Below are 27,782 nucleotides of genomic sequence, written 5' to 3' on the forward strand. Positions count from 1 at the left end.
GTGGTTGGACTTGTGACAACACCGGCACACTGTTGCCACGACAACCGGCAAAACGTAACAGAAATCAATGCCGAGACGGCCACTTCATGTAGAAACATTTAAACCGGTCTTAAAGTGTTGGCAGCATTAGAGTACTTTGTAACTCTCCTTCTCACACACACACACACACACACACACACACACACACACACACACACACACACAAACACACACACACACACATGCAAACACACACATCCTCTGAAGGTAATTAGCTTCACCATACTGGAGGGAATGAAAGGGCATCTTGCGACCTCTGGGTCACGCTGGATCAAAGGTCACTTTTGGGGGTCAGTGGTGGGACTAGTGACCAGGAGACTGTTGTCTGCTTCAGCCTCTCTGTATTATCCACTGCACCACTGAGTTTAAGGACCTACAATGACGCAGTAGGTAATGTAAAAGAGGAGCAAACAGCAGCCTTGGCCGGTGGGAGACGGGGTCCGACCACCCTTCTCTCTTTTGCTACATTACTGTAAGGTTGAAGGGTGAACGCGGCCCCGGGGACACGAGCCAGCGGATGGCGATGGGCTTACTGAGAGTGACATTTAAGATAGAATTGACATCAAGTGTGGCACTGCTGTGCCCCGTGGCGAGCCACCACACGGAGACGATGTCAGCATGATCTGACTTAACCCTAAAATACTGTGGAACCCCCACCACCCACACACACACATACACACACACACACACACATACACACACACACACACACACACACACACACACACACACACACACACACATATCCCTTACACTTGTCAACTGCTTCGTATGTCACTGACAGGTAACAAGATCTGCCATCTTCCAGATGTGGATTTGCCATTCTTGCCTCGAGGTGGATTAAACTGAATTTAAATGAAACACACAATAAATGTTCTTTTTTTGGGGGCTTTTATATATGTATATATATATATATATATATATATATATATATATATATATATATATATATATATATATATATATATATATATATATATATATATAAAACCTTTTAAAATTCTTTTTTTAATTTTTTTTTAGCATTGGTAACATTAAAGCAACATCCTTGTGATCTGCCTATCGGAGGTGTTCGGCTCTGTCTGGACTAGATGTGCTCTTGATGAACCGACGCGTCTTAGCGTAGCTGTGGTGTTGGATAAAATAGATTTCATATCACATGAGAGAAAAACGGAAAAGAAACGAATTACAGTTGTCGGGAAGAGTAGATGCATCACCCCGGTGAGCTCTCACTATCAGCAAGCCTCAAAATCCAATTATCTTATTCATACGTGGCACAGCGACCTTTGACTTATCATTCAAATGGTCAATTTTAGCAGAACTCAGAACCACAGAACGCCTGAGAAATTGTTTCTCCTATTGCTGAAAGCTAATCTTGAACCGTGGCTGTATTTTATAAGATATCTTGGGGTTTTTTTTGTCCTACATAAGTCATCAGAACTACAACTCCCAAGGAGAGCGGAGATCAGATAGGGAGGTCCGGCATCAAGGACAGGAAAGCCATTTAAAGGTGACATTTCAGTCGGCGCAGCAGATGCTGCCAATCTATCTTCGCCTGACTCTATCTCCCGGCCACGTTTTAAGTCCCTATCGTTTCTCTCTCCGCCTCTCCGCCTCTCTTTCTTTCTTTTCTTGCTTTCATTTTGTTTCTCTCTCCCTCTCTCTCTTCCTCTCTCTCCACCCCCACCCCCACTCCCACCCACCCACCGCTCTGTGACGTGCTGACGAGGCAAAGGAGGGGAGGAAGCGGCGTAATAAAAAGAAGCGCTAATGAAAGGTTGACCGGGGTCATCGTGCTCGCATACCTTTGTCGGACAAGGGGAGAGAGGTCATTTATTCCAAGGGGACAGACTGTTTCACTTTTTGACTGGGCGGTGTCAGAAGTTCAAAAGGTCGCAATAAAGGACACCAGGTCACACCCTCTGGGCTGCGGGTCTGTGGGTCCCGAGGTCAGAGGTCATGGTAGGAATGCAGGGTAAACGAGAGGTTGGGAGGTGGGTCAGAGGTGTGGATTCCACCCTCTGTTTGGACGGGCATGTCCGAGAAAACGTGGATTGTACTCGGTGTATTACCCACCGAGGTCACGCCGTTCCTCCAGCAGCAGGTTTGGGATGGAGGTGCAGCTGATTTAATATTATAATTATACTATACTGTAAGCGTATAATGGGAACACATTATATTCAGACTGTCAAAAGATGAATAACAGCGTTCAATTAAACATTTTAATAATAACTCTTGCTGCATTGGATGATATTTATGCAACTAATATAAGATCCCATGACGGCCGTTCATCCCAGACTCAAAATGAATCCTGCACACTGCAACAAATTAGACCGGAGGATTTTAAATTATTCAAATAAAGACGTGCGTAAAATTTACCATTAAGAAACTGTTAAAAAAAGAAAAAGAAAAAAAAAAAGTAAAAAAAATGATAATAATAACCAGACACTCAATGACGGACACGAGCAGGAAATCAGTTAGTGTCACACTGCCCCCTACAGGAGGGGTGGTGAACAGCCAGGGTGAAGCAACAGCGACTCAAAAACATTTTTAGCCAAAGATTTCTCTGAAGTATTTTAATTATAAATAAACCCTCCACTTAATTCTACATTATAAGTGCGATGTAAAGACACATGTTTGATAAATTTTTATTCTTTAACGAGGATGCAAAATTAGAAATGTGCTTTCATGTGCAGTAGTTTGTAATAAAAAACAAATGTAATAAACAAATGCAGCGTATTTATATGTAAAAACTGAATGAAAACATTAACCTTATCAATAATATTTATTATATAATTATTACAAGCATGTTATTTCAGCTCCATTCTCACCTGTAGGGTTACCATATGTAATGTGAGGGTTTTGGACGGTGGGAGAAACCACCTGGGGAAGGTAGGGGTGTGATGGTGGGTTCAGGATGTAAACCCTGTCCTTTGACCTGATGTTCTGGACCACTACCAGCAGGGGGCAGCACCACAGCAGTCAGCACCACACACTGGTCCATCAGGACAATGACAGGCCATCCCAGCACGATTCTGATGGTGTCATCCATAATTAAAAAAGAGAAGGTCAGATTCTCTTTCCCTTGTTTGGTCCCATTAAAAATTTTTTTTAAAAAATCTCCATTTTTCCTGCTCTGCTAATCATTTCTGACATGTACTTGGGATATTTTGGGGCTGTGACATTTGAGGCAGGTCTTTATTTAATTAGGTTATCGTAACTTAAATCTCAATAAGTCATCCCAACTGGAAATATGTCACTAAGGGGCTGACAGGCATGAAACCGGACAGAAATGTTTCACATTTCACAATTCTTGATGTCAGACATCAGGTCTGGTTGAGGCAGATGTTCTGCAGCAGTGATCACAATCCAGCTGCCAGACCGTGTTAAATATGCAGCCGTGACATTTTTAATATGCTGCAGCACTAATGGCTAATAGCTACTGAGAGCGCTGAGAGGACGGATGAGTGACAATGGACTTGAAGTAAAATTTAGCCCAGAGGAGAGTTTAACCCTCTGCTGCCCAGGGGGAGCAGAGATCATCTCCATCCTAGAGACACACGTATGTAACATGTAAATGAAGGATTACATCACAATTCATTGTTTACACTGAATAACTGCTGCTATGTGTCATTGTTCATCACTAAAGCTTTTAGACGAGAAAAATAAATGTAATATAAGGATGATGATTTTTTTTTAACCTCTCCTTGTCCCCAAACGTAATGAAAGTATACATCTAAATGACTTCTTACATTATATCAGTGCTTAACGGTGATGCTTTAAAGACTTCATGTTGTTTGACTTCAAATAGCCGAAGCCAAACGGGGATTTTTAAAAATTAGAATCACGCAAAATGTTATTTTCCATGCTAAATCCCCTGCTGCAGTAACACCAGAGATAATTCCTGTGTTTACTGCCCCACATCACAGGTAACAGCAGCATAAAAAAAAAAGACAAGCATCTGATCAATGCCAGATGAAAGCTCTTCTTTACCTCTGGATGAGAGACAAAAAGACAGCGGGGCAGGAGAGGGTGTGGACGCCTCTGTGGGGAGGGAGACGGGTGAGGTGGGGGGCTTTCATGGGGAGATTCAAATTGAGACTGACATCAATAATAATTGTAATAATGTTATTTTCAGAGGCTTGCTCGCCGGGACCCTCCCCCGGAGAGTAGAAGAAGCGGAAGCTGAAGAATTGATCGTTATCCACAGTAAAGATCAGCATATTATTATGGGATTTAGTTAAAAACTGATATAAAAAAGGTAAAAATCCTCACTTTTGGAAAGATATTTAGTCTGTCTGACAGATACGATCCAGGTAATGAATTGACCGTCTCAGAAATAATGTTCTTATGTCTCACACAACACATTTGAGTTCTAACCAGAATCATTTCTGTAAAATTTCTCATCAGATCTTGAGTTTATTTAATTACATCACCAGATCCCCACTGCTGACAACACACACAGCCATTCACCTTCTACTTGTATGTAACCACTCCTTTCTTTTTTCTTTTTTTTTTGCAGTGCTGGAATGCATAAGCCTGCTGGAGAAAAGTCCATTTGTGCTGACGCTGACAAACTACAACCTCCACTGGAGAATTAGAGCTCTTTTTAATTACACCATTGACGTTTGATTACCCCCCCACCACCACACACACACACACACACACACACTCCAGGGTTAAACTTGTTTACTCTCTGATTCCAACTATGTAAAACGTTGGTTTTAACACATGTTCAAACACACACACACTTCATTTATTTGTATTTGTCTGTGTGGAAACTCTTTGAGAGGAGAAGCTTGAGCCTCTTTTATTGATGACTTCTCCTCCATCGTGTCTTTATCATTTCAGACACATGCCAAACAAAGTGGGCTCTGTTGTTTATTGTGTTGCTGTCACGGCTGGCCCGGCTCTTTGTGAGGCCGCTGTCGGGCTCCCTGCATCTATTGGATTAGGTGAGGGATTTGGAGCTGGGATTAGGCCATCGGGCGGCAGAAACATGGGGGCTGCGTGAGCGTCTGAATCACGGGGTGCTCGTGCGTTTGAGTGGGAGGCAGTGTGTGTGTTTGTGTGTGTGTTTGTGTGTGTGTGTGTGTGTGTGTGTGTGTGTGTGTGTGTGTGTGTGTGTGTGTGAAAGTGTGTTTGTGCGTACCGCAGTGGGCTGCATGTCTCTGTTGGCTCTTTTTCTTCAAACATGAACCTGTTCTGCTTCACGCTGGTAAGAACCATCATCTTCATCATCCTCTTCAGAAAGCTGTTAAACCTCTGCAGCGTCAGGAGATCTGGTAGCAGGAGAAAGTCTTTGTGTCCTGTGGGAGAGAGTGATTGTTGTTGTTGTTGTTATTGTTGTTGTTGTTGTTGTTGTTGTAGTTGTTTAGGATCTGGAATGATCAGTCAGGAATGAGGCAGAACAAACTCTACATCCGATCCTTTGCTATTCATCCTGCAGAGAGGAACTCGTGTGTTTGCTGTTTTTTAGTTCAGTTTTCTCATAAAGTAAACGCATAAATAAACAAATACTTTTATTTATATATATATATATATATATATATATATATATATATATATATATATATATATATATATATATATATATATATATATATATATATATATATATATATATATATATATAATTCCAGGGATTATAAGCATTTTATAAGCATTGTGGCACACATCTCTTCAGATTGTGACATTTGTTTACAGAATGTGCAAAATTGTTGAACAGTTGACACAAATCCCACAGAGTAAAGTTTGTCCCGTAACCATGACAACCAGAACACTATAAATGGTGAAATTTTCCTGAATAGCAAAAAAGTACATCTTCTTTTCTCGGTCGTTGTATTTAAAGACTTTTTTCTTGCGGTGGGGATAAAAACAAAGCCGTACAACAAACGCTAATCGATATTCTAATCACGTGCCAATGGCTGCAAAATTTGTTGGTTTATTTGTTTATTCATTTTTTTGCATTTACTGATGCAACATGACTGCATGTTTTCCAAGAGTCCATTGGTGACAATTTGGACTTGATGTAACTCCAACTCCCACCTGGTGCCAGATTTGGAGCTTTTAATCTAAATTTAGTAACGACAAAATAGCACAAAATGTCACACGGAGTCACATGAAGTCAGATGATAACAAGACGGCATTGGATGTTCTGCTCATCGAAACAAACCGTGACAGATTTATGTCAGCGGTTACACAACCGGTGTCATTGGAGGCAGGAGAACCGGGTTTAATGTGGGCAAGAAGCTCTGAGAGCTGCTAAATTAATGAAAAGGAGAAAAATGTACATCAAAAACATATCAAAGGCAAACACACACACACACACACACACACACACACACACACACACACACACATTGAGATGGTACAGCTTACAGTATCTATGTCAGTCTTGAGGTTTAGATGATGAGCTTCCAACCCATCAATCCTCCCTGAGCTGCGAACGACAGGATGGACCAATCACAGAGGACCGGGAGTCAAACCACGCCCACGAACAAAACATCACTTTCATACATGTGATGTGTCAGTCATATGTTGTTTAAACTGAATTTCCATCGTCATGGCATCAGGGATTTCCATTAATTTCTGCAGAACTTCTCAACAGCAGCACACATGTGTTATAAACCAGACTGCTGCCACCATGCAGAGTGATGGCTGTTTCTCACCCCCCAGGAGGGCTCCACAGACAGCATATATGAACCACCCTACCGCCAAACGCTCAGGGAAGCCCGGCCCAAGTACCAGTACAGCCCCGCTCTTCTAAGGCGAAGGCTCGAATGGGGGGGCTCAGACCCATCCATCAGTTCTGTACGTTCATTAGTTTTCTTTTATTTCCATAACCTATTTTCTTTTATTTTCTTTTTTTAAATTTCCCTCTCTGATTATCAAGCAGCATTTAAAAAAATTTTTTGGTAACTGATACCAGCTTTTATTTCCTGACACCAGAGTGCAGTAAGAGTAAAAAGGAACAACAGGAGGTATGTGAGGTTTTTTCCCCACTCATTTTGCACAGAAATATTTTTAAACTTAATTTCTTATGCATAACTAATGATTAATTAATTTAATGGATACTCTGCAGTTTGATTGTGTTGCAATCCTTAATATTATTTGTCATTTCAGGTCGTGTGTGACGTCATCGCCTGTGGATAATGAAACATTAGGTTGGATAAAAATCAATGCGGTCACTTATGTTCATGTTTCAAATTTTATTATTTTTTTTAATCTATTTATTTGTTTGTTTGTTTGTTTGTTTTTGTTTACCATGGCTTTATTTTAAGCATCTCCAGGCTAACTCTAAATTTACGTCATGAAACTCGTACGTATACAGTCACGTGACGCAGTCGTGCCCTCTCCCTCTGTTGCAGGCAAAGACCTGAATGACGCCTGCCGGATCTCGTCACGTGACGGGACGGACTCGTCTCATCCAATCACAGTCCAGAAGAAAGGTTAAACGATCTGTAGTCCAGAGAACTGCTGTCACGTGAGAAATGACGTCAGAAAGCGTTCATACTAAACAAGGATGTGTGCGTGCGTGTCTGTGTATGTTTGCTTTACAGATGCGTCTAAAGTTGCTGCTTCCGGTGACAGGACACGCCCACACCTACCTGCTCAGGTGACATTAATTTCCTTTATCTTTATTATTCCTTATTTCTGGCTTGTACATTAATACATTCATCTCTGTATAACACATTTAATTCCTAATAGTGTCTAACATACTGTGTTTGGATTAGAAGAAATAAATATTTATTTCAGTATTTCAACATTTACAATTATAATTATAATATATTTAGAATATAATTGTTAATAATTATAATATATTTGAAGAACAATTATTTTGTACCACTAATAATGAAAAACGTGTGCACATGGCCCTGTCGGTAGTAATCCCAAACCCACATGACTGCCTGTTTGGGGCAGGTAGATATCTACTGTACCTGGATGTGTTTGCACATCTGTGCATGTGACCTCACCTCAGAAGCTTCTCTCCTATTGGTTGATTCCATCATAGAAAGCAGCTCATTAGATAATAACACGCAACGTCAGACGTTCTGATGTGAGATGGAAGGATGTTATTTTTATCTGGTCTTTGCACGGGAGGTAAAACGTGCGGGAGGTCATTGGTTTGTCAGCCGAATCAGATCCACAGTTCACTTTAATCTGCTGTGTAATCTTTAATCTGCTTTATAAGGGCCCCGCCTGCTTCACAACACCTGCATTGTGTTCCCTTTTGATGCTTTTCATGCCCGCAGCTGATGCATGATGATAGAGAGGGACATCCCAGAAGGACTGCAGTCACATCCACACTAAAAAAATAAATAAATAAAAATGTGCATGCATCTCATTGGAAGCATTTTTCTTAATTACAGGCTGTTTTAACTACATCTAATGCAGCAGAATCAGTGCACAGCACAGGAAGACTGAAGAAGCTGCAGAATCTTGTGCAAGCAAAGACGGGACATCTGGGTAGAAAAGGAAGGAGCGCAGACGACGATGGTGAAAAACCAGAAACCGTGTTCGTGCAAATGTTTCAAGAAGCTACGTTGGATTCATGATTGTTGACACTGACGGTTTCTGTTCATCCTCAGACCTGAGGGCCTCCAGTCCAGTGTTGACCTGTATCGCCTTGGGGACGAGACCCCAGAAGAAGACTCCTAAAACTGCTACGTCATCAAATCTACATGAACAACAGGAGGATCCGGATCCAGAGGAGGGGGTTTGGAGTCCCGCTGCAGGAGACCATCGCTGGAGCCCGTTTGAGTGTTCTCAGCCCTGGATTCCCTTCTACCACACCTGTCACCAGCAAGGGGTCAGCGGGGGTGACCTTTCGTCGCCCTGGACGACGGATTGGGATCGTTTTGAGAGTTTGATATCAGAGCTGGACAGCAAACTTTCCGATCCTTCTCCTCCTCAAACCATCAGCTCCGACACAGATCTGCAGCTCTCGCAAAACACCGTAAGACCAACCTCACTGGGTGTGGCCAATCATGTCCACCTCTGACACGCCCCTGCTTTTAGCTCCTCCCAGCCAGGAAATAGAAATGTTTTTTTTAAATGAATTAAAACAGATAAAATGCGTTTGAGAGCTTCGGTAAGATGAGCTAAGTTACGTTATTTCTCAAAATGACGTTCATTTTTGGAATTTAATTCACATTTTTGGTTGTGATGGAATTCTGAATCTATTTAGTTAATTTATAAAAAAAAAAAAACCGGCAATCACGCTTGTCAGAAAGGGAAATACATGCGTGTGAATTATTTGCAGGATTAACAACAATAGTTCTTACAGGTTCTTTCTGTGACAATAAAGCCTTTAACGGTCAGAGTCATGGAACAGATGTAGTCAGAGCAACGCTGACAGTTTAACTGAATCTAATGGCAACAGTGACTTGGGGAACTAATAAATGTATGACTGGCAGGGTTTAACCTAATTTATCACACAAAGATAAACGACCACCCAAGCGTTTACAATGTGGGGTCACAGGGGAACACACACACACACACACACACACATATATATACAGTATATAACATAACCATCTGTCACCAGAAACACACATTTTAATCTCTCTTTTCTCCAAACAGTCGACCAGATTTGGGAGATTTTCATTCAGAGAGCCTTTAATGAAACCACAGGATGACGGCGACTCTGTGGTGAGAGAACCAACCCCTTCAATCCGACAGTTTCAATTCAATTTTTTACTCTCATAACAGCAAATTTTGAAATTTAATCAGGAAATGCACATCATGATAAATTGGTAAATTCTGTTTATCGTGTTGTTTTCTTAAAACAGGAACGGAATGGCGATCTAACCAACGTAAAGCTGCCGAGAAGGAAGACGGAGACATCATCGCGTGACAAATGGAAACACGTGACGGCCTCGCCGGAGAAAATGACCGTCTTTGTACGTCATGCACTCCGCAAACCTCATGTTAACACAATCAGAGTTCATTTCACAACAATATGCGCTCACTGCGGGTCTTACCTGATGACAAAACATCCGTCCCCAACAGCTATCAGCTGTTTATCAAGTCCGCAAGCCAACAGTCACACCAGTAATGGTCAATAAATCTATTATTTACCATTTTCTGCCCCCTTGTCTGACTTACTTGGTTTAAAATGGTTACCATATAAAAACACGTTTTAAATACCGTATAAAAAAACAGCAGAGCAGTATATTTGTAGTGATATACGATCAATCACCTTCATCCGATTGGCAGGTATTACTCATGAAAACCTCGGTCAGAAAAAATGGGCAGTTTTTCACAGGGGTGAGAGCACATTCTTAGTGGTGCATAAATAATGAATGAGTCATGATGATTTAATGCATGAATAAGTGCCGGGTGAATTATGAGTCTGTGTTTATCTGGAGCTTACAGTGACAACATCCATCCATGCATGCTTTGACTAAACCACATTCAAGTCTCTTGTATTTTTCCAAAAATGACACAAAGCCTCTGGAGGGCCCGGATTATTGTCAGAGAGCCGTCACATTATGGAAACAGTTTAACGTCCTAATAGCTGATGTTTGGCACATTACTGATACTATCTGTGACTCGTCAAAATGTGTGTAAGAGTGTCTTCTGTTTCAGAGAGTCAAAACCAAATGGGTTCGTGCATTTTGAGTCATTTTTGCACTGCTGTGCGCTACTATCACCTATAATCTTAATTTATATAATCAATAAGTACATGAAATTACGCAATCGGTTCATGCAGTCAGTCAAATGTCAGGAATCATCAGTTCATAAATAGTTTTGTGACATCATACTTCATGATGTTAATGACCGCGGCCTGCTTGTGACTGCAGGACCCCGTCACATTTAAGAAGAGAAATGGTTATGATCATGTAGCCATGCCGACCGGCGGTAGTGCAGTGAAGTCAGCCAGTAAATGGGTTGATGCAGATCATCCACGGTGTGAAAGTCGATGTTCAAGTTCAGAAGTGAGCAGATAGTCGGAGATTAAGCTCAGGACACACCTCCCAGGTCACAGTTATAAAAGGCAACTCTTTCAGGATTAAGTATTTTGCTTGCCAGAAGCGCTGCGTGTCCCGGTGTAACGTAACGCCAAGCACACGAGGAGTCAAATGCAGCGGCTTAGAGCCCTGACTCAGCTGTCTGCATGGGCGGCTTTCCCTTGGGTTCAAAATGACAGCTAGCCAAAAGCGCGTAGGACGCAGAATCAAAATGTGATTTCATATTTTTTTTACTTCCGCAGAACGGAAACGCAAAGAAAAGAGAAGATAGTGAAGAGGGGCAATTCAAGAACTCTCTGGAAAGCCTTTACAGCCTCAAAAGTGGACAGAGCTCCTCAAGTAAGAGCCTTCAGACGCGCCTCACAACACATCACGATGAATGATGCGACTCTCAATTAGAAAGGGATGGAAATGGAGGCCTTCATTGAACACTCTTGAATGTCTTGTTTCCCCAGGTGGAGTCACCAGTGGGTCCAATTGTTCCAGTAACAGAGACAGCCTGAGGCTGGAGGAAGACCTGCCCTGCTCAAGACAGTCCTGTGGAAAAGCCAGAGTCCATACGGACTTTGTCCCGAGTCCATACGACACAGAATCCCTCAATCTCAAGGTATAAAGGTCGATAAAGTAAATAGAGACGACATGAACTGGTGGTAGACTGCACAGCTGAAATAGCATCGTGCTAACACGGAGTTTTAATTGGCTCTGGTGATGGCAGAGGTAGTCGTCTTCATGATGATGAGTCCTTTTAAATTTTCTCCCAGGTGGGGGATGTGATTGAAGTCATCGCCAAGCCCCCCATGGGAATATGGACCGGTATGCTGAACGGCAGGATTGGAAGTTTTAAATTTATTTATGTGGATGAGTTGAGAGAGGAGAGTCCTGACACGCAGGAGGAAGAACAAACGCACAAAGAGAGACAAGAATCAACAATCCAGGAGCTGCTGAGGCGCGTCGGTTTGGAGGTATCGTGTTTTATCTGATCGCTTCCTATTTGTGATTCTTAGGGTACGAGCAAACAGCTGCTGAATCGTGTCTTTTTTTCTTCTTTTTTTTCTTTAAAACTTCATTCATAGGAGTATTCCTCAGCTCTGCAGCTGAACAGCTACCAAACGATGGACGACTTGCTGACGCTGAGGGAGCATCACCTGACGCGGCTGGAAGTGACTGATCCGGAGCAGCGGTCCCATCTGCTCGCCGCCGTCGACTCCCTGCAGCAGCTGCTCTGTGAGTAGTGGAGGTCTAGTTCATCCGAGGACGGCGACGTCACGTGGATTTTTTTGTGACATGATAAAAGTGACACTTCGATTCAGAGAGGGAAAGTGGGATAATAACATCACGCCTCATAGAGATAAGGCTGGAGGGATGTTCGGGCTGCAGCTAAAAAGGTTAGGGGATGACAGGATAACCCGATGGAGTGTATCTGAGAGTAGGGGAGGACACCGGAGGAGGGCCGCTGAAGACAGCTAGGCCTTAATGGACAGGAGTTATAGCTGCAGAGGATTACTTCCTGCTCATCTATTCTGCTCTGACATCACACTGTACCTATCCTTATTCTCTGCTTCACAGCCGATAGCTGTTTGGAGAACGGGGCCAATCAGGAGGGCGAGAACCTGAAGGCGGACAAGAACAACTGCCCAAGAGACTCCGGCTGCCACATGCCACCATGTAGCAGCCCTGTTAGCATTACAGAGGAGACGGATCAGTGTGAATACCCTCCACCAGGGGAGACGATCGCCTCATGCGATTGATCCGTTTTTCTCCACGCATGTTTTATCACTTGCGAATCCACAGATTGCTTTTTATTTCTTTATGTAATTTCTGATTTAAAGACTTATTTTGAGATTTTGTCGACACTCATCCTCAGCTGCACTGCAAGGGCGTACAGTATTTCCGTAAGATGCATTCGTTTCCAGAAATAAAAGGTTTTATGAATCAGTGTTGATGTCATGATAGTTACACTACTCATTTATTGATCCTAATGATTTCAAATATCGTGCATATCCAAACTGTGTAAACCATATTCACTCATTTAAGGAGAATCCATTTTTGTAACCATAGTAACAAGGTGATGTGCGCACTTACTTCCTCTTGAAGCTATTTATATTATATAATTATGTCCTCCAGCTTAAGAAGAAACCAGGATGGTAGGTTTACTTCAAAAATCATCAATGGTGATAAGGCGCTGTACCTTGTGCATAAATGACACAGACAGCCTACTGACAGTTTGGGGCTCCTGAAGGTCGTGGAACATGTCTTTCATGGAATGGAAGATGATTCTTATTGGTTGAATTCATATTTGAGACACATTTGAATAATGTGGTGTCTAAATTAAGCGCAATGCACATCTTTAGATTATGTTCTGTTAAAGGAGCAAACAGGAGTTTGACACAAACTAATTTCTCTTGCTCTGCAGACTTTACACTGTGAGTTGACACAGTGCCTTATAGTAGCATGGTTTTGTAATACAACGTAATTAAATATAACTTTTTTTATTTCCTTTTTTTTTTCATTGCTGTATTTGATTTAGATTTTTCCTTGTTAGAAATATTCCAGCAAAGACGCTCAGATCATTTTACAAAAGATCCCTTTTATTTAACAGCAGATGGTTCTGCTGCAAAAATCTCTACCATTAGTAAACACAAAATGTATTCTGTTGCATCTACCAGTTCATTCATTTAACAAAAAGGCAGTTATGTGAAAGTCGTAATTATTAACACACACAGTAAGTCAATCATGGCATGACAGAAAAGAGGCAGAAAAAAAAACTGATTACTTTCGCCACGCCCTCATCAAATAAAACAGTCATCATGGATGCTCTGATCTGCTTTTCACACATGGTCATGATAATGAATGCAAACATGAAATATCCATTGAAAAAATAAAAATGTCAAACAACTCATATTTACACCATTTTATAATACAGAACACCAAACAGCCCATTTCTTCTGTTATAAAACAACAGTGATGTAAATTACAGCATCGCAGCCTTTATTAAACCGACTTCTGAGAAGGGCGCTCAAACACTACTCCACTTCCGCCAAGTCATCGGATAAAGTTCAGGCGTTAATAACAGCTGATTCATCGCACTTTTTTGGTGACATTCAGATTTTTCACTTAACCCTTCAAAGTCATGACAGGATGGACACACACCATCAATGTTTAAGTGTCATAGCATCGCTTTGTCCAGCCTGGAGATCAAGACATTACATTAGCAGATACAGTAGTGGTTTTAATGTTGAGGCTGATCACTGTAAGAGTTAAGACAGTCACTGACGAGCTCAGTAAAGCTGCGGAATCAAACTAACAACCGACAGCGTGACAGCGGGTCGTGTTCAGCGATTGTGGCCTCCGTGAGAGTATCTCACGTAGCCGTTCTCAGGAAACAGGGAGAGCTCCTCTGAACTGCTGAGCCCGTTGTTCAGCTCTGGAAAAGATACGGAAAAAGTATTAATGATGTCATCATGAATGAACAGCTGTAATTAATCTGATGTAATGGTTTAGCTTTATTTATGGCACATTTAGATCTTAAGCTACTCAAGTGGATGTGGTAGAAATGAGATTCTTTAACGCCCCCTGGTGGTCTGAAAAAATCACAGCAAACCACTCAAACCTCAGTTGTCTTTTACTGCATCGTGTTCTCTGTTTTCTGCACAGCTATCACCACTACATGTAATTCAATTCAAATGAGTTTTAGTGCCAGATGAAATTAAATTTCCTCCATGCATATCCATGCATAATAACAAAGGATTCTGATTCTGATATTGGATGTCCTGCAGAAGAGGAGAGTGGATTCTGACCCTTACAACATTCAACTTTTTTCTTTTCTTCTTGAAAATGTTAGATGTAAAACAAAAGCTTGGATGCATGAAAGGCACATTTTCCTCTAAATACCACTTATAAATAGATAAATATACCGTAAATAGAGATGACTTCAACTCTATGTTAGCATTATTCGCATATCCGACACACACTGCATGCGTGTCTTTTAATGGAAAATACTGCCTGGCGCTTTAATGATTTATTTGTAGGTGTAATTCTATTGAAAGCTGCACCTGAAAATATGAGCTTCTCCTTCATGATGTTGACGTCCCGGCTGGACGTACGCGTGACGGCGCTCAGCATGATCTGCTCTGGATTACAGTTCTGCATTCCGCTCATCCTCCACCTGACCCAGTGCACACAAAGGCATCATCAGCCCAGATGAATAATGCAAAAAAAAAAAAAATTATCCATTAAATGGAACTAGCACCGATAAACAAGAGGTTAAAAAGCACGGGGAATGAAGAGAAAGGAGTGGGCCTCGGGGCGTCAGGTAGAAAAAAAAAAACCACAAGGACGGACGAGGGAGAGGAAACAAATGCTGAGGCGGTCGCAGCAGTTACCTGATGGTATGATAGCTGACAGATGCCAGGGGCAGCGGAGGAAGGTTGCATGCAGATCAGGCAGAGAACAAGACAAAGTAAGGATGTCAAAGGAGAAAGCGACCCAGAGAGGACAGAGAGAGGTCACAGCTTGGAGGGCAAACACGGAAACGTTCAGACGGACACAAGGAAAAGAGAAAACAGAGACTGAAAACAGCAGAACGTGTGGAAGCAGCAGACCAGACCGGATCAGGTCTGATCAGGATCAGAGGAGCGTGAGCCTCTTCACATGAAGGTCAAAGGTCGGAAGAAGCAAAATAATATATGACTGACAATAAAGTCCTATCTTTGTTCATAAATATAGAGGCGAGTGACAAAAATATGAGTTATTTAAACTCTGATGTTTACAAAGTTATTATTATATTTTATAGTCATTTACTTTATACTGTATTATAATTTAGAGACGTTAAATAAGACCCAATCACAATGCATAGCAAACAGTCAACATGAGAGTCTTGGATGACTGTGTGTGTTTATGACAGTACAAACATACTTCTGGAAAGAGAAAATCCCCACGACTACAGCCAGGGAGACCAGATCTGAAGACATCCAGATGAAGTTATAAGCGTTTTGACTCTGCAAGACAAGAGAGAGGAGGCAGAGCTTACCATAAATTTATTTATTTATTTATTACACCATTGCACACACGCTTTTATATTGTACTTTTTTTTTTTTTTTTTGCTATTTGCACTCTGCTTTTCTTTTTTTGTGCACCAATTCTGCTTTATTGCCTTACAATGCCCCTTAGGGATTGTTTTCTGAATTGAATTGAATCAACGCGTCACCTGGACGGCGGCTTTTCACGCCTGTCCTGGATCCGTTAACCGGGGTCCGGTCGTTTTCTGATGACACACTGAGCTGAGGTCTGTCGCTGAGCTGCCTCGCATCGCTCCTAGCTGTGTGACCTTACCTGTATGTGTGTGTGTGTGTGTGTGTGTGTGTGTGTGTGTGTGTCAGATTGCAGGAGCTGTTTACCATGAGCCAGATGGGGTAAGGCACCTTTCGGAGGACTTGGGGGGCATCGGAGGACACTGAAGGCACCCCGCTACACCACAGGATGGAGTAGAGCCAGGGCACGTTCACCGGGTAGACAGTCACACTCACGTTGTTGGCCAGGTATTCCCTGAGGAAAAGAAAACACACTCTTTTCTAATCTGTCCAGGATGCTATTCACTATATTCGCCATGGCGACCGGCTCCACTGACTGTATGTCGTTATGGCTGGCCTTGCTGTAGTGGAGGGTGAGGCTTGTTATTCCTCTCTGTTTTATCTCTTCCATTGAAAGCTTCTCGTGTGCCGTCTGCTGAAGCCCCCGGACCCGCCCTCTGTCTGTGTCGGGGGTCCACGTCACCTACCACACACACACACACACACACACACACACACACACACACGGGAAGACTGATCAGACACAATATGGCTGACCTTCATGTCCGGGGGGGGGGGCTACACTTATAACAGGAAGTTATTACCATCTTAAAAACTAAATCTGGATCCGCAAGAACAATCAGAAAATACATCCACCTGTCCTGACTATGATTCTAATCCTGTGGGAGAGCACAGAAAACCTCATTATCAACCACTTCTAATCCAGATTATAATCTGGATCTAGACTCACATATATCAGCACCATCAGTATGTTTTTTTTTTTTTAAAGTCAATAATACTTGTTTCTTAGGTGCAAATGTTGAAAAATGCCCACAGAGGACATGACAACGTTCAGGAAAGGTATAGAACGTCTAAAAAAAACTACCCAGTAAAGTTTATGACGGTCAGATGATAAGTATTTTGGAGGGACCTACAGTCCTCACCCTCTTCGGGGAGATTCCTGCTTTCTGCACAGCCCACAGTGTGTCCATGAACCAGTTCCGGTAGCGTGGATGCTCCGGCGGAGGTTTGCGGATGCTGAGCAGAGCGGAGCTGTTGGCTCTGGCCGCCAGACGTAGCATTTCCACCAGGCTGCAGACCGTCTGGTTCCCGATTCTGCTCCGGTCCCTCGCTGTAAGGGTGTCGGCTGTCCAATAGGGGTCGCTCTAGAGGCACAAGAAAAAGAGACAGGGTGATTAAAGCACATAAACATCCTCACTGGTGTTATTGGTGTCATGAGCGCAAAAATGTCCCGTCTGTAGCTTGTGTGGCGTCACCCGACCGGATGGACGTACCTCCAGAAACCACTGGCCTGCGTTTAGAGAGCGGATCTCCGTCCAGTTGAAGAAAGAGGAATCCTCAAACTGCCGGGTTGGAAATATCTTCCTGACGTCTGTGGTTCTTCTCAGGGTGTGGTCCCGCATCAGGAAGGGAACCCCGTCCACACTGCCAGAAAATATGCAGTTGTATATATCGGTCATAGGGAAATAACCTTCTAAATATACTGTGTGAAGACATAAAAGTGAGCATTGCATTAAAAACCCAGGAATGAAATGTAAGGAGTGTGTGATTAATAACCTGATGGTGACGTCTGCCTGCAGGGAGCTGGCGCCGTGCTGCAAGGCTCTGTTGAAGGACACCATGGTGTTCTCTGGAGCCAGCTGGAGGACAGACAGGAGGACGGCGTCAGTCACTACGTCTCACAACCACAACAGCAGCAGAAATACTTCGTTATTGAATTTTATAAAGAGAGAATCAGCCAAATTGTTAAAGACAGCCAAAGAACAGAAAACACACACAAGCTATCTTCATAATAATAGAAGTGTGTTTGAAAAATGGGAGCGAACCTCGAAATTCTTCAAATAATTTTTATTTAACACAAATGCATTGGGGACACGGCACATTATTTTTCAAAGAAAAAAAGGTAGAAAAAAGTAATTGAATTTGATCGTATTTTACAGAAAGTCGAGAAATATAATGCTCAAAAACAGCAGTATTGACATCTTTATTTATAAACTCAAAAACGTACTGCATAAACTATAAAGACATGCTTGAAGATTCAACTTTCCTGAAAATCCCAAACTAATATTTAGTTCAGTACTTTGATCCATGATCCTTGGTATATGATAAATAGGACCAACACCATAGTACGAGAAACAAATATGGTAAAAACCATATGTATTTATTTAGACGCTGGACACAGATCAGCTGAGGTGCTTCTCAGAGTTGGGGAGCTGTTTTGATTTGGGTGCATGAACAGGTTTCTGCCTCCAGAGGGCGTTAGATCACATCTCTGAACATCAGGAGAGTCAGTTCACAGCCAGTCATCTGAAACAGACTTTGCTCTTCCAGCTGTGAAATCCAGCGTTCTTGGCTCTCATGCTTACTGAGCCAAATAACTGCATGTGCATTCATTGTAGATGGAACACTCACCCCCCACTGTATGGTGAAACACAGTGCACTCAGCCTATTAATGAAAAACACCTAATCCAGATGGAATTCTGAAGGGGAAATAATATTCTAGATTTTAATCTAGGAGGACCTGGACATCTGACAGGAGCTGCACACCGTCCATTTGGACTGCTGACTGGATCAGACAGTGACGTATGGCAGAGCTCCAACTCACCATGGGAGCTCCGCGACGGCCGATGATGTCTGGTCGAGGTCTGAGGCCGTGGCGGTCCATGATGCAGGGGCAGGTGAACATGAGTGGCGCCAGATATAGAGCCAGAAGGATGATGATGTAGATCAGCAGCACAATCACCTGGAACGCTGGTGGGAAGGGTTTTTTTTTTTTAACCCAAAGAAGATGGATAGGGTATATTTAGCAGGAATTAAAGTCCGCACTTACTCGTTCTCTCTCGGCGAATCACATATCCAGCTATTAACCAGCTGACGGCGGTGACTGTTGCCAGGGCTCCGAGGTGCAGGAAAGGGGCTGTGGCCTAGAAACAAGACAAATGCAGAAATATAGAGCACTAATTGCTCGTGAACTGTTTGCTTTTCCCAACCAGCACTGCAAATGCAACACAAAGTTATGGTTTGAAAGAATGTGCAGAAAAAACAATCTATATTAACTCTATATATGTTGTGTCGATCTCAAAATGTGTTTCCTCAAATGCCCTTTCCTTTAAATTGGAAGTAATATGCAGCGTTGAATGGGAATTAATTCTTTCTAAAAGATTTGCAAAGATTTTGTGGCACTAATTTTGGAATAAAAATTAAATGAAAAATATCAGTTGTTACAACATATAGTTGTGTGATTGTTCCTCTAACCTGCAGCGATACGAACAGGATGTCCCACTCGTCTCCCCAAATGTCATGAACGGAGACGACACCAGAGATAGTGGTGAGCAGCGTCGCCAGAACTCCGATCTGGACACACAAACAGAAGATGAAGAGCTCTGGATTTATCGTGTTTATGGAGCAAATTCATGGGAAAAAACATGAGGTAATTCACTGCACCTTGTGAACCCAGTAGAGGTTCAGCTGCTGGCCCAACGATATATGGAACAGCGCTAGAATCTGAGGCGGAGTCGAGATTGAGAAAGTTACGTAGGAGCCGAGTGATGAGAAACATGAGTGCTGTTAACGGTTTGTTACCATCAGGAATGTGATGTAGCTGAATCCCACGGTGGTGGACGCCAGGATGGGGATGGTCTCGTCTCTCCATTCTCCAGAGAGGTTGTATACTGACCTGTGGTGTCAACAGATCCATCACACATGACAGCTCAGGTCAATCAGGTTGGGGCAGCTCGTTGGACTGGCCCCACAGACAAAATGACTTTCGTTTCAACCATGGAAAACGCTGACTCACCAGTTGAACTCGTTGAAATCATTTTGAGCCACCAACCAGAAGTAGGTCCAAAAGAGAAGCAGAAAGAAAGAACTGCACAAGAGGAAGAACCATGTACACTCCCACTGCCAAGGGAAACACAACGACATTTAGAGTCAGATCAGATTCTACCTTCAAGTGTCTTGAAGGCAGAGACAGGTAGTAAATTCCTCAACCAGTATTTCCTTCTTCTTGGTTGCTTCCACTATCCAGACCACCCAGACCCCCAGAAGCTCACAGCAGACATCCTGTCCCATCCTGATAAGCTAGAGATAAGGTAGATACCATCTTCCACTGAGCACTAAGACCACTACATATTCACAGGTTGGCTTATGAATAGAACTCTTGGCAAAGGGTTTTTATTTTGATACATCCAGGTGTACAACAGTATCTCTAAAGCTTACAGTCAAAGTGGTTTGGATCAAGTTCCTGCATAGAGACTGACTTTCTCAAGTGACTTCATGAGGTCAGTGCCACAGCTCAAATGTCATTGCTCTCATAAGTCGGATGAGGCGTGAGGCCTTTGAGGCTGTGAGGACAGTAATGATGTAATATGTTCTTGTTCTACTTTTGCAGAACCGCCTTTGTTGCCGCATGAAACACAACAGACCAATCGGTTGGACACAATCATCATTGCTGCGTCATTGCCTCATCGGAACATTCAGCACAAACCAATGGCCTAGGTGTGCCTCAATACTGTAACATGGGGAGTTCTATGGTGATAGCACCTCCCATCCTGAGGAGGTGCTATCCTGTAAAGGCAACAACCTGCAGAAAGGTACCAGAACGCAGATCTCCATCAAAGTGTCTATTTTTGTTCTCTCCTCTGGATTGGCATGTGGGACAAAGGTGTAGAGGAGAGCTTGTGCAGCGTTCAAGGACTCTTCCCTTCAGCAGTTAACAGGATTAGGAGTTTATGCCATGTGAGGGGAGGTGCCGAGTATGATAGGCCAAGTCAACAGATCCTGTTGAGCATTGATCAGCTTTGCACCACACCGTTCCTGGACTCACGTTTCCAACAACTTATGTAAGATGTTGCAGGATAATTAGATGTGTGAAGAGCAAATGGCTTCGCTAATGAGCCATGGAGTTAAATGGTTTCACTTCGAATATCTCAGCACATGCTTTGACACAACAGCAGAAGTGAGCGAATGACAAGAACGAGGGACTGATTTTAATTGGTTTAACAGCTACTGAGAGGTCAGGTGATAAGGCACAGAACCAGAATCATCTTGTACATTTAGCCAATGCATCAAACAATAGCAAGACTTTCAGGACTTGTCAGATCGCTCTCCGAAAACGAAAGATGTTGCGACCAGAGATGCTCAGCCTCAGCTACCAGGAAACAGGAGCAGGAAAAACCTTTTGTGGTTGAAGGGGACTTACGAGACGATACATCGAGTTCAGGAAAGGAAATGCTTGAAGAGTTTTCATACTCTCATTGAATCCAATTTGTAATGTTTATACCTAATTGCAAGATTCGTCTCCTTGTCATATCATCTGACATTTAGCAGACCCTTTTCACTGCTGACCTCAGTGTGTGACAAACCTCTATGGGCTCTGTAACACATCAAGGGCTGACGGGCAGGAGCAATTCTGCTCCTCTTCCTCCTCATCTTCCTCACCTAAATACTGATGCATTGAACAGAAGGCTGGAAGACAAAGGCTGAAGAAAGAACCACATACCTGAACCTCAACAAGACAAAAGACGCTGTTCAAACAGCGACCACCAACTGTGGGTGCATTCAGCTTTGAGCAGGACTGAGACATGACTCTCTCGTTTGGTTTAATATGTTTTACAAACAAAAAAACCCTAAAAATTAAAGCTCTAAAGTGCCTAGAAAAACTCTATATATCTGGTGAGATACTCTACATGCTGACTGTTTGTATTTCAGCGACCCACCTCGCACTTTTTGCTAAATGGACTGATTTATGGAAGGGCCGCCGGCTCCTTGTGATAAAGGCATTCAGCAGCGGCAGCTCAGCTGGTGTCCAACCCAGCAGGACGCCTGGCTGTACTTAATAAACCCAAACACTCTTGTACCTGACTTCAGGATCTATTTCCATGAATCACAACGGTCTGGATCAGCAGTAACGTAGGGTAACAGTAAAAAAGAAAAAAATGGACGGACAACATCTAAGGGACTCAACTTCACAGTGAACATTAAGCCAAGAATTTAGTATTTTCTGATCTTGTAGGAGTTTGTGTATGAAAGCAACACCTCTGGTTTGGAGACAACAAACTGGGTATTTAATCAAATAATATACAATGGAGCTCGTATGCTGCAATAAGAATGAATGCAAGTGTATTTCAACGTACTGTAATGTGGTTCTTTGTTACTTCCTACAAAGCTCGTCATGTTTTTTGACCTTCAGAACCACTTTCTTCTTTACCTCATTTTTACACCGGGTAAGAGGACCATTCATGACTTGTAAGACTTTTTCCATCAGTCTTGAAAGCTCGAGTTGTAAGCCAGCCAGCATTAGCATTTAGCAGATCAGTTGTTTAGACTACAGCTACAATAATCTGTTCTCACTTCCTACTTCATCAAATCTGAAGTCTCGTCGGCTTAAAAATTACAAGTTAGCGTCAAACGTTTAAAGTGATGAGCAACAGTCGGAGCCTGAAGAACATCATCACTGCAACAGTCAACCAACATCACTCTACCGGACCCTAAAGGAACTTACAGGTTCATAATCAAAGACCGTAAGCTTTCCGGGATGGACGACTCTGTTGACGTTGTTGAGTTTAGATCTTATCCCTGTACTGGATCATAAATACGTAATGTCAGACAGGAAGCAGAACTCTGAAGCAATAATACGGCGTACACAGGATGAGACAGAGACAGAAGATATCATGGTGGATGGCAGGTATAGTAATGAGTGGGATATAATCAGTAGGATATCCACTCGCTGCTGTCTCCGCTGTCATACCGTGTTGAAAGCAAAGATACTATTGATTGATTTCAAACTTAGAAGGTAAACAAATACATTATGAATGAGAAAAGCACTCGTCAGCATGTTAAACTCTCTCTCTCTCGCATCTCATAAAAGTTAAAATACAAAAATTCTGGCAGGTTTCATCAGCACAGCAATGAAATCAAATCCAAATCGAACATCTCACAAAGACATCCGAGGTATCGTCTTACCCTGGAGCTGTCGTCTTGGGAACGCTGGTAGCGTTTCCAGCGGCAACCATAGATCCCAGTGACAAAGGACACAAAGACCTGCTTCTCGTAGACCTGTAAGGGTTGGTGCTTCACCATGCTCCTTCAGCCTCAACGCGCCACCAGTCTGTTAGCATCCCACACAAGACTGGGAACCCTGGAGAAGATCCAAAGCGTTACCACAAAACAAGCCTTCAAATGATCGGTTTGGTCAGCGCGACCATGCAATTACGTCCTTCATCAACATGGCGGGTCATGTCATGATGATGATTGTGTGTGTTTTCAGTCAACACGGCAAACATGTTGACAGGCCTGAGACCTGTTTGTAGAAACAACACCTTGGAGAAGAAGTCAAAGCTCCATTCAGTATTGAGTCACGTCTGGGAGTGACATAATAACACGCTTACATGCTTTACACAACCTAAGGAATTCTGATTGATGCTGTGGAGTCTGGAGGAAGATTCATTTCTGTTTTTCATGGATTTCCAGAGGAGACTAAACGATACAATATTCTCTTTTGGATCAATCTTTTTGATCCAGATCTATCTAGAAAGGAAGGAAGACCAGACTCAGCAGGAACTTTAGTTCTTCTTGGGGTTTTTTTTGTTGTTGTTTTACACTTTGAACAACGCACATTATCAGGAAATAAAGGCCAATAATCTTTCATTCTATTTTTTTTCCCTTGGAATAAAAAACCAAAATAATAAATAAATATAAAAAAAACACCTCTGCTGGACTGGACAGGAGCAACAGAAGCCGCGTCTGAACCTCCTCTCGTTCTGTTTCTGGTCGCGTTGATGTTTGCGAGGTTGACTGTTCTGCATCTCTAATGATAGCCGTGACGACCTGGCTTTGTGCTGATATGCTGACCCGCTGAGTGTTTCCTGGTCAACAGTCTTCAGCTAAACAAACTGCTCCATTGTTCTCATCTCTGAGCCGACCAATTATGGCCTGGTCTCCCCAAAAGGGTCTTTGAATGGCCCAACAATGTGTTCAGGTGTTAACACAAGCTGACACACTACTAAACCAAATGGTTATAGGATATAGGTTTCAGGATGAATATGTGAAAGAAAAATGCTTATATTAGCTAAAATTATAGCAATAAATGCACAAAACAAGAAATTGATTGTAATTTGAAGGTTGGGTTGACATTTGAGGGCTTGGGCTGGACTTTTTGTTCCAAACTAATATTATCAGTCCCTCTAGAAAACCCAGAGTGTTTAATTTAAAGGAATATAATTTAAACCATCTGCAGCCTTAGCTGAGGAGGAATTGGCAGACTCCCATTATTCCCATCCCTAAAACAAGGGCCAACTGGAGCTGAAATTCCAGACCCGTATTCCAGCTAGGTTGGCCTTTTGTCTCTCTATGGCTTCGTTTGTCATCAGGTGAACAAGGGGGCCGCTCAGTGGGGGATGAATCAATCCGTTCTTCTATTTCTGCACAATTTCCACAGAAACCACATAAAGGATGCAGCTACATACAGTTTTCTCTGACCTTTCTTTTCCAGTGACTGTAAACACAGATAGGGGTCAGTGCTACGTGTTTGTGTAAAGCTGTGCAAAAGAACAAAGACAACACATGAAGGAGATGCAATAATTTATTGCAGGATTTCCTATAAAAGAAGAAATGTGCCTTTGCTCCGGTGAATGTGCCGCGTAAACTATAGCGTGTCTCTGAAGGAATGTCTTCAACAAGCTCTATTTACAGTAAAGCCACAGGGAGCGACCACAGACAGACAACTCCGAGGAGACTAGACACAAAATATTTTGACCTCTGCGAATGTTTTTATGAGTCCGGCTTCGCCTGAAGAAAATATGCATTTGCGGTTTTTTTCACAGGTTGGAAGTTCAGCGGGGTTGAAGGAGCTCGCTGCAGTTTATTGGCTGCTGTGACTCAGCAGAGTAAGCTGCTCTTGCTGCAATGATGGGAATGTTATCAATCTGTTTTGCAGTTACATCTAATGTGTTATAAAAAAATTTTTATGTGATTACTAATTGGCTCGGTGAGTTTCTCCCACGTGATGCGCAGAATAGTCGATCCCGATCAGGAGCAGCTTGAGGATCCCAACGTTTTTTAAAAGTACATAGGTTCACCTCCAGACGCTTCGACTACGACAAAGCTCTCCATCCGGCAGCTTTTCAGCCAACACACTGCAGACATCTCATCGTGCCAAGGATGAGACCAAAGTTAGAACCATGTGCTCCTTGAATAATCATGCAATTTATCCACTAAATCTCATCCGACTGATTGATTCACACTCTGGGCCATATCTTTCTAATATTAGCCTTTTATCTCTGTCACTGTCACCTCGTTCCCAGGATTCTATTTCTCACTCCCTCATGAAATTTATATGTGCATGAAATGAGAGTATCCTTAATCTTTTAGCAGATTGGAACCAAAATAGAGTTTCTGTGTGTGTCATTATCCTCACACAGGGAGGAGTGCAACGCCGCTGACTGGAAACAAGTCTGCTGATTTCAGGAAATTCTGGTGTTTTTGTCTCCTCCGTGCCAACCACTATCCATCAGGTGTTCAGAACACAACGGGCTCTACTTGTTCCGAGTACTCGCCGCTCATCATTATTGCAAGCAACACCCGCCAGTCCTGGTTTATTAATGATGACGTAAGCCTGGCAGATAATGCCAATGCTGCAGGAAGTCGAGGGTACAGACAGGGAGGAGAAAATTGGTAGTCATCTGCTAATCGCATTTATGAGGATGAAAGGACAGACCAATGACATTAAATTTCTCCTTTGCTGATAAGATGACATCACCACAGGATTGTCATCGTTTAAACCCGTACACAGATTACAGGCTGAATAAATATTCAGTCAGTCTAACCAAAGGGGCTCTGTCTACCTCAGAAGTTCAGTGTTTCATGTGTCAGAAAATGTATGCATGATGGGAAATGGAGTCAAATTAACTCGGTGTGTTCGGTGTGTGTGTGTTTGTGTAGGGAGGGGTTTCCATCCATCCCATCCATCCTAACTGTCATTTTCAGGAGCATACATCCAAATATTTCTGTATAAAAGGCAATCATAAGATAAAGTAGTGATTTTTGCTTTTTTTTAAAAAATATATATATTTGTATTTTTTTTATCCCTATGGTTACAGTAAAGGATTAAAGTCATAAACTTGCTTAATACTTTTTCCATAAAGTTTCACAAACATACCGAAGAGGTATCTTTTGATATTTGGGGGAATTTCAGATGTACTTTCAAGCAGAAAATTGAATCTTTTCACAGAATAGCCCGTAACAACTTTAAAAAAACCCAGCTTTTTTATTCCCTTTAGGGAATAGAACATGAATACATATACATGTAGGAGTCTTGATTGCGACTGAAATAACACTATCTGACTTTATTATGGGGAGGGGAGGGGGGGTTTTCAGTAGATCTGAGCCCGTTTCTCAGGTTAAATGAAGACAATCCGATCACACTCACTTCACCTCCACGACAGCCTGTGTATCCCGTTACCCGCTGACGCGCTCGGTCAGTCGAGCGTTCCCGTAGATGCTGGCATAATGACGTCTCCTCAGGATCAATCTTTATTCCAAGTCTTGAAAGTTACTTGAGAATCCCGCGCATCAACCTACCGGAAGAAGAGATGATTTGCCTTAATATAAACACTATTATAAGATTAAAACAAAAGAAAAAGAAAAACAAAACAAAAAAGTTCCGGTAGATAACCGGACGGGTTCTCCCGGTACGAACGGACCGTCAAACGGAGTTAAAAGCTGTAAATCCGTCTGACACGATGTGGGCGGAGCCGAGCGCGCCCTGCAAAAAATGTTCAATTTTTTTTTTTTTTTACACCACCCACAGCGCTAAATGGTGCGTTCAGGAGCGTATTTTTTTACAGTGCGCAATAGCAGTCAGGTAAACCGGACCTGAGCGTTTATACCAGTAAAGGAAATAATTCTGTTATTTTGTGCTCTTTATTCACCAAATAAATATATTTTACTACCATTTTCTGCTGCATTTAAAGACTTTACGGGCTGTGATGGGATTATTGCTAAATAAATGATTGGTTTCCATTTATTATTAGTAATTAAGCTATCATTAAAGGACTGCTTACATTGACCACGTCATTATGGGGAGAATGAGCAGCGATCGATTTTATACAAGCCACAACCCAAACTGTTCCTTAAGAATGAAATGTAGTCGATTAACAGAAGTCTAGTAAATAATTGATCAATAATTTACTGTCGCTAATTTAATGGAACACCTCATGGCTCTTCACCACAAAGTCAATTAGATTCCAGGTGATATTTTATAATACAAGATAGAGTTCTGGAGTTTAAGAGTGAAAGAATGTCACATTATTCTCCTCAATAATTGAAAAGTTTTGTTTTAAAATGTAAAAGAAGGACATAAATAGATGTCTCCATGTAGCTCATGCATCATCATAATACAAAATCCCAGAAGATCTAGGAGCCAGAATTAAAAAAAAAAAAAAGTCATTATTTCAGTGTT

At 42.3% G+C, this 27,782-nt stretch overlaps 2 protein-coding genes across 5 annotated transcripts; one reads left to right on the forward strand and one right to left on the reverse strand.

Moving 5' to 3' along the window:
- The first annotated feature begins 5,081 nt into the window (after positions 1-5,081).
- On the forward strand, positions 5,082-12,931 carry samsn1b (SAM domain, SH3 domain and nuclear localisation signals 1b). Its single transcript, XM_068331725.1, has 15 exons — positions 5,082-5,257; positions 6,718-6,852; positions 6,991-7,022; positions 7,165-7,205; positions 7,410-7,490; positions 7,602-7,657; positions 8,412-8,538; positions 8,631-8,998; positions 9,625-9,693; positions 9,834-9,944; positions 11,258-11,354; positions 11,471-11,622; positions 11,777-11,977; positions 12,089-12,239; positions 12,582-12,931. The coding sequence occupies exons 1-15, from the start codon at positions 5,234-5,236 to the stop codon at positions 12,761-12,763; spliced, it is 1,827 nt and encodes a 608-aa protein (XP_068187826.1). The 5' UTR covers positions 5,082-5,233; the 3' UTR covers positions 12,764-12,931.
- A 639-nt stretch (positions 12,932-13,570) lies between these two features.
- gdpd5a (glycerophosphodiester phosphodiesterase domain containing 5a) lies at positions 13,571-27,037 on the reverse strand. 4 transcript variants are annotated; one of them, XM_068331987.1, is made up of 17 exons: positions 26,756-27,037; positions 23,288-23,462; positions 20,121-20,224; positions 19,907-20,000; positions 19,769-19,828; positions 19,580-19,678; positions 19,155-19,248; positions 18,930-19,075; positions 17,882-17,964; positions 17,599-17,749; positions 17,239-17,469; positions 16,642-16,787; positions 16,412-16,559; positions 15,930-16,012; positions 15,398-15,412; positions 15,068-15,180; positions 13,571-14,439 (listed from the first exon to the last, which is right to left on the reverse strand). In XM_068331987.1, the coding sequence occupies exons 2-17, from the start codon at positions 23,402-23,404 to the stop codon at positions 14,348-14,350; spliced, it is 1,776 nt and encodes a 591-aa protein (XP_068188088.1). In that variant the 5' UTR covers positions 23,405-23,462; positions 26,756-27,037; the 3' UTR covers positions 13,571-14,347. The 4 variants fall into 4 exon arrangements, with proteins under 4 accessions (XP_068188088.1, XP_068188087.1, XP_068188090.1 ...); XM_068331986.1 differs by having other exon boundaries at positions 26,751-27,037; XM_068331988.1 differs by having other exon boundaries at positions 13,572-14,439; positions 17,248-17,469; positions 26,751-27,037.
- Between the last annotated feature and the right edge of the window lie 745 nt (positions 27,038-27,782).

The sequence above is a fragment of the Antennarius striatus genome, chromosome 13 (genome assembly GCF_040054535.1).
Source record: "Antennarius striatus isolate MH-2024 chromosome 13, ASM4005453v1, whole genome shotgun sequence".
NCBI classification, from domain to species: domain Eukaryota; kingdom Metazoa; phylum Chordata; class Actinopteri; order Lophiiformes; family Antennariidae; genus Antennarius; species Antennarius striatus.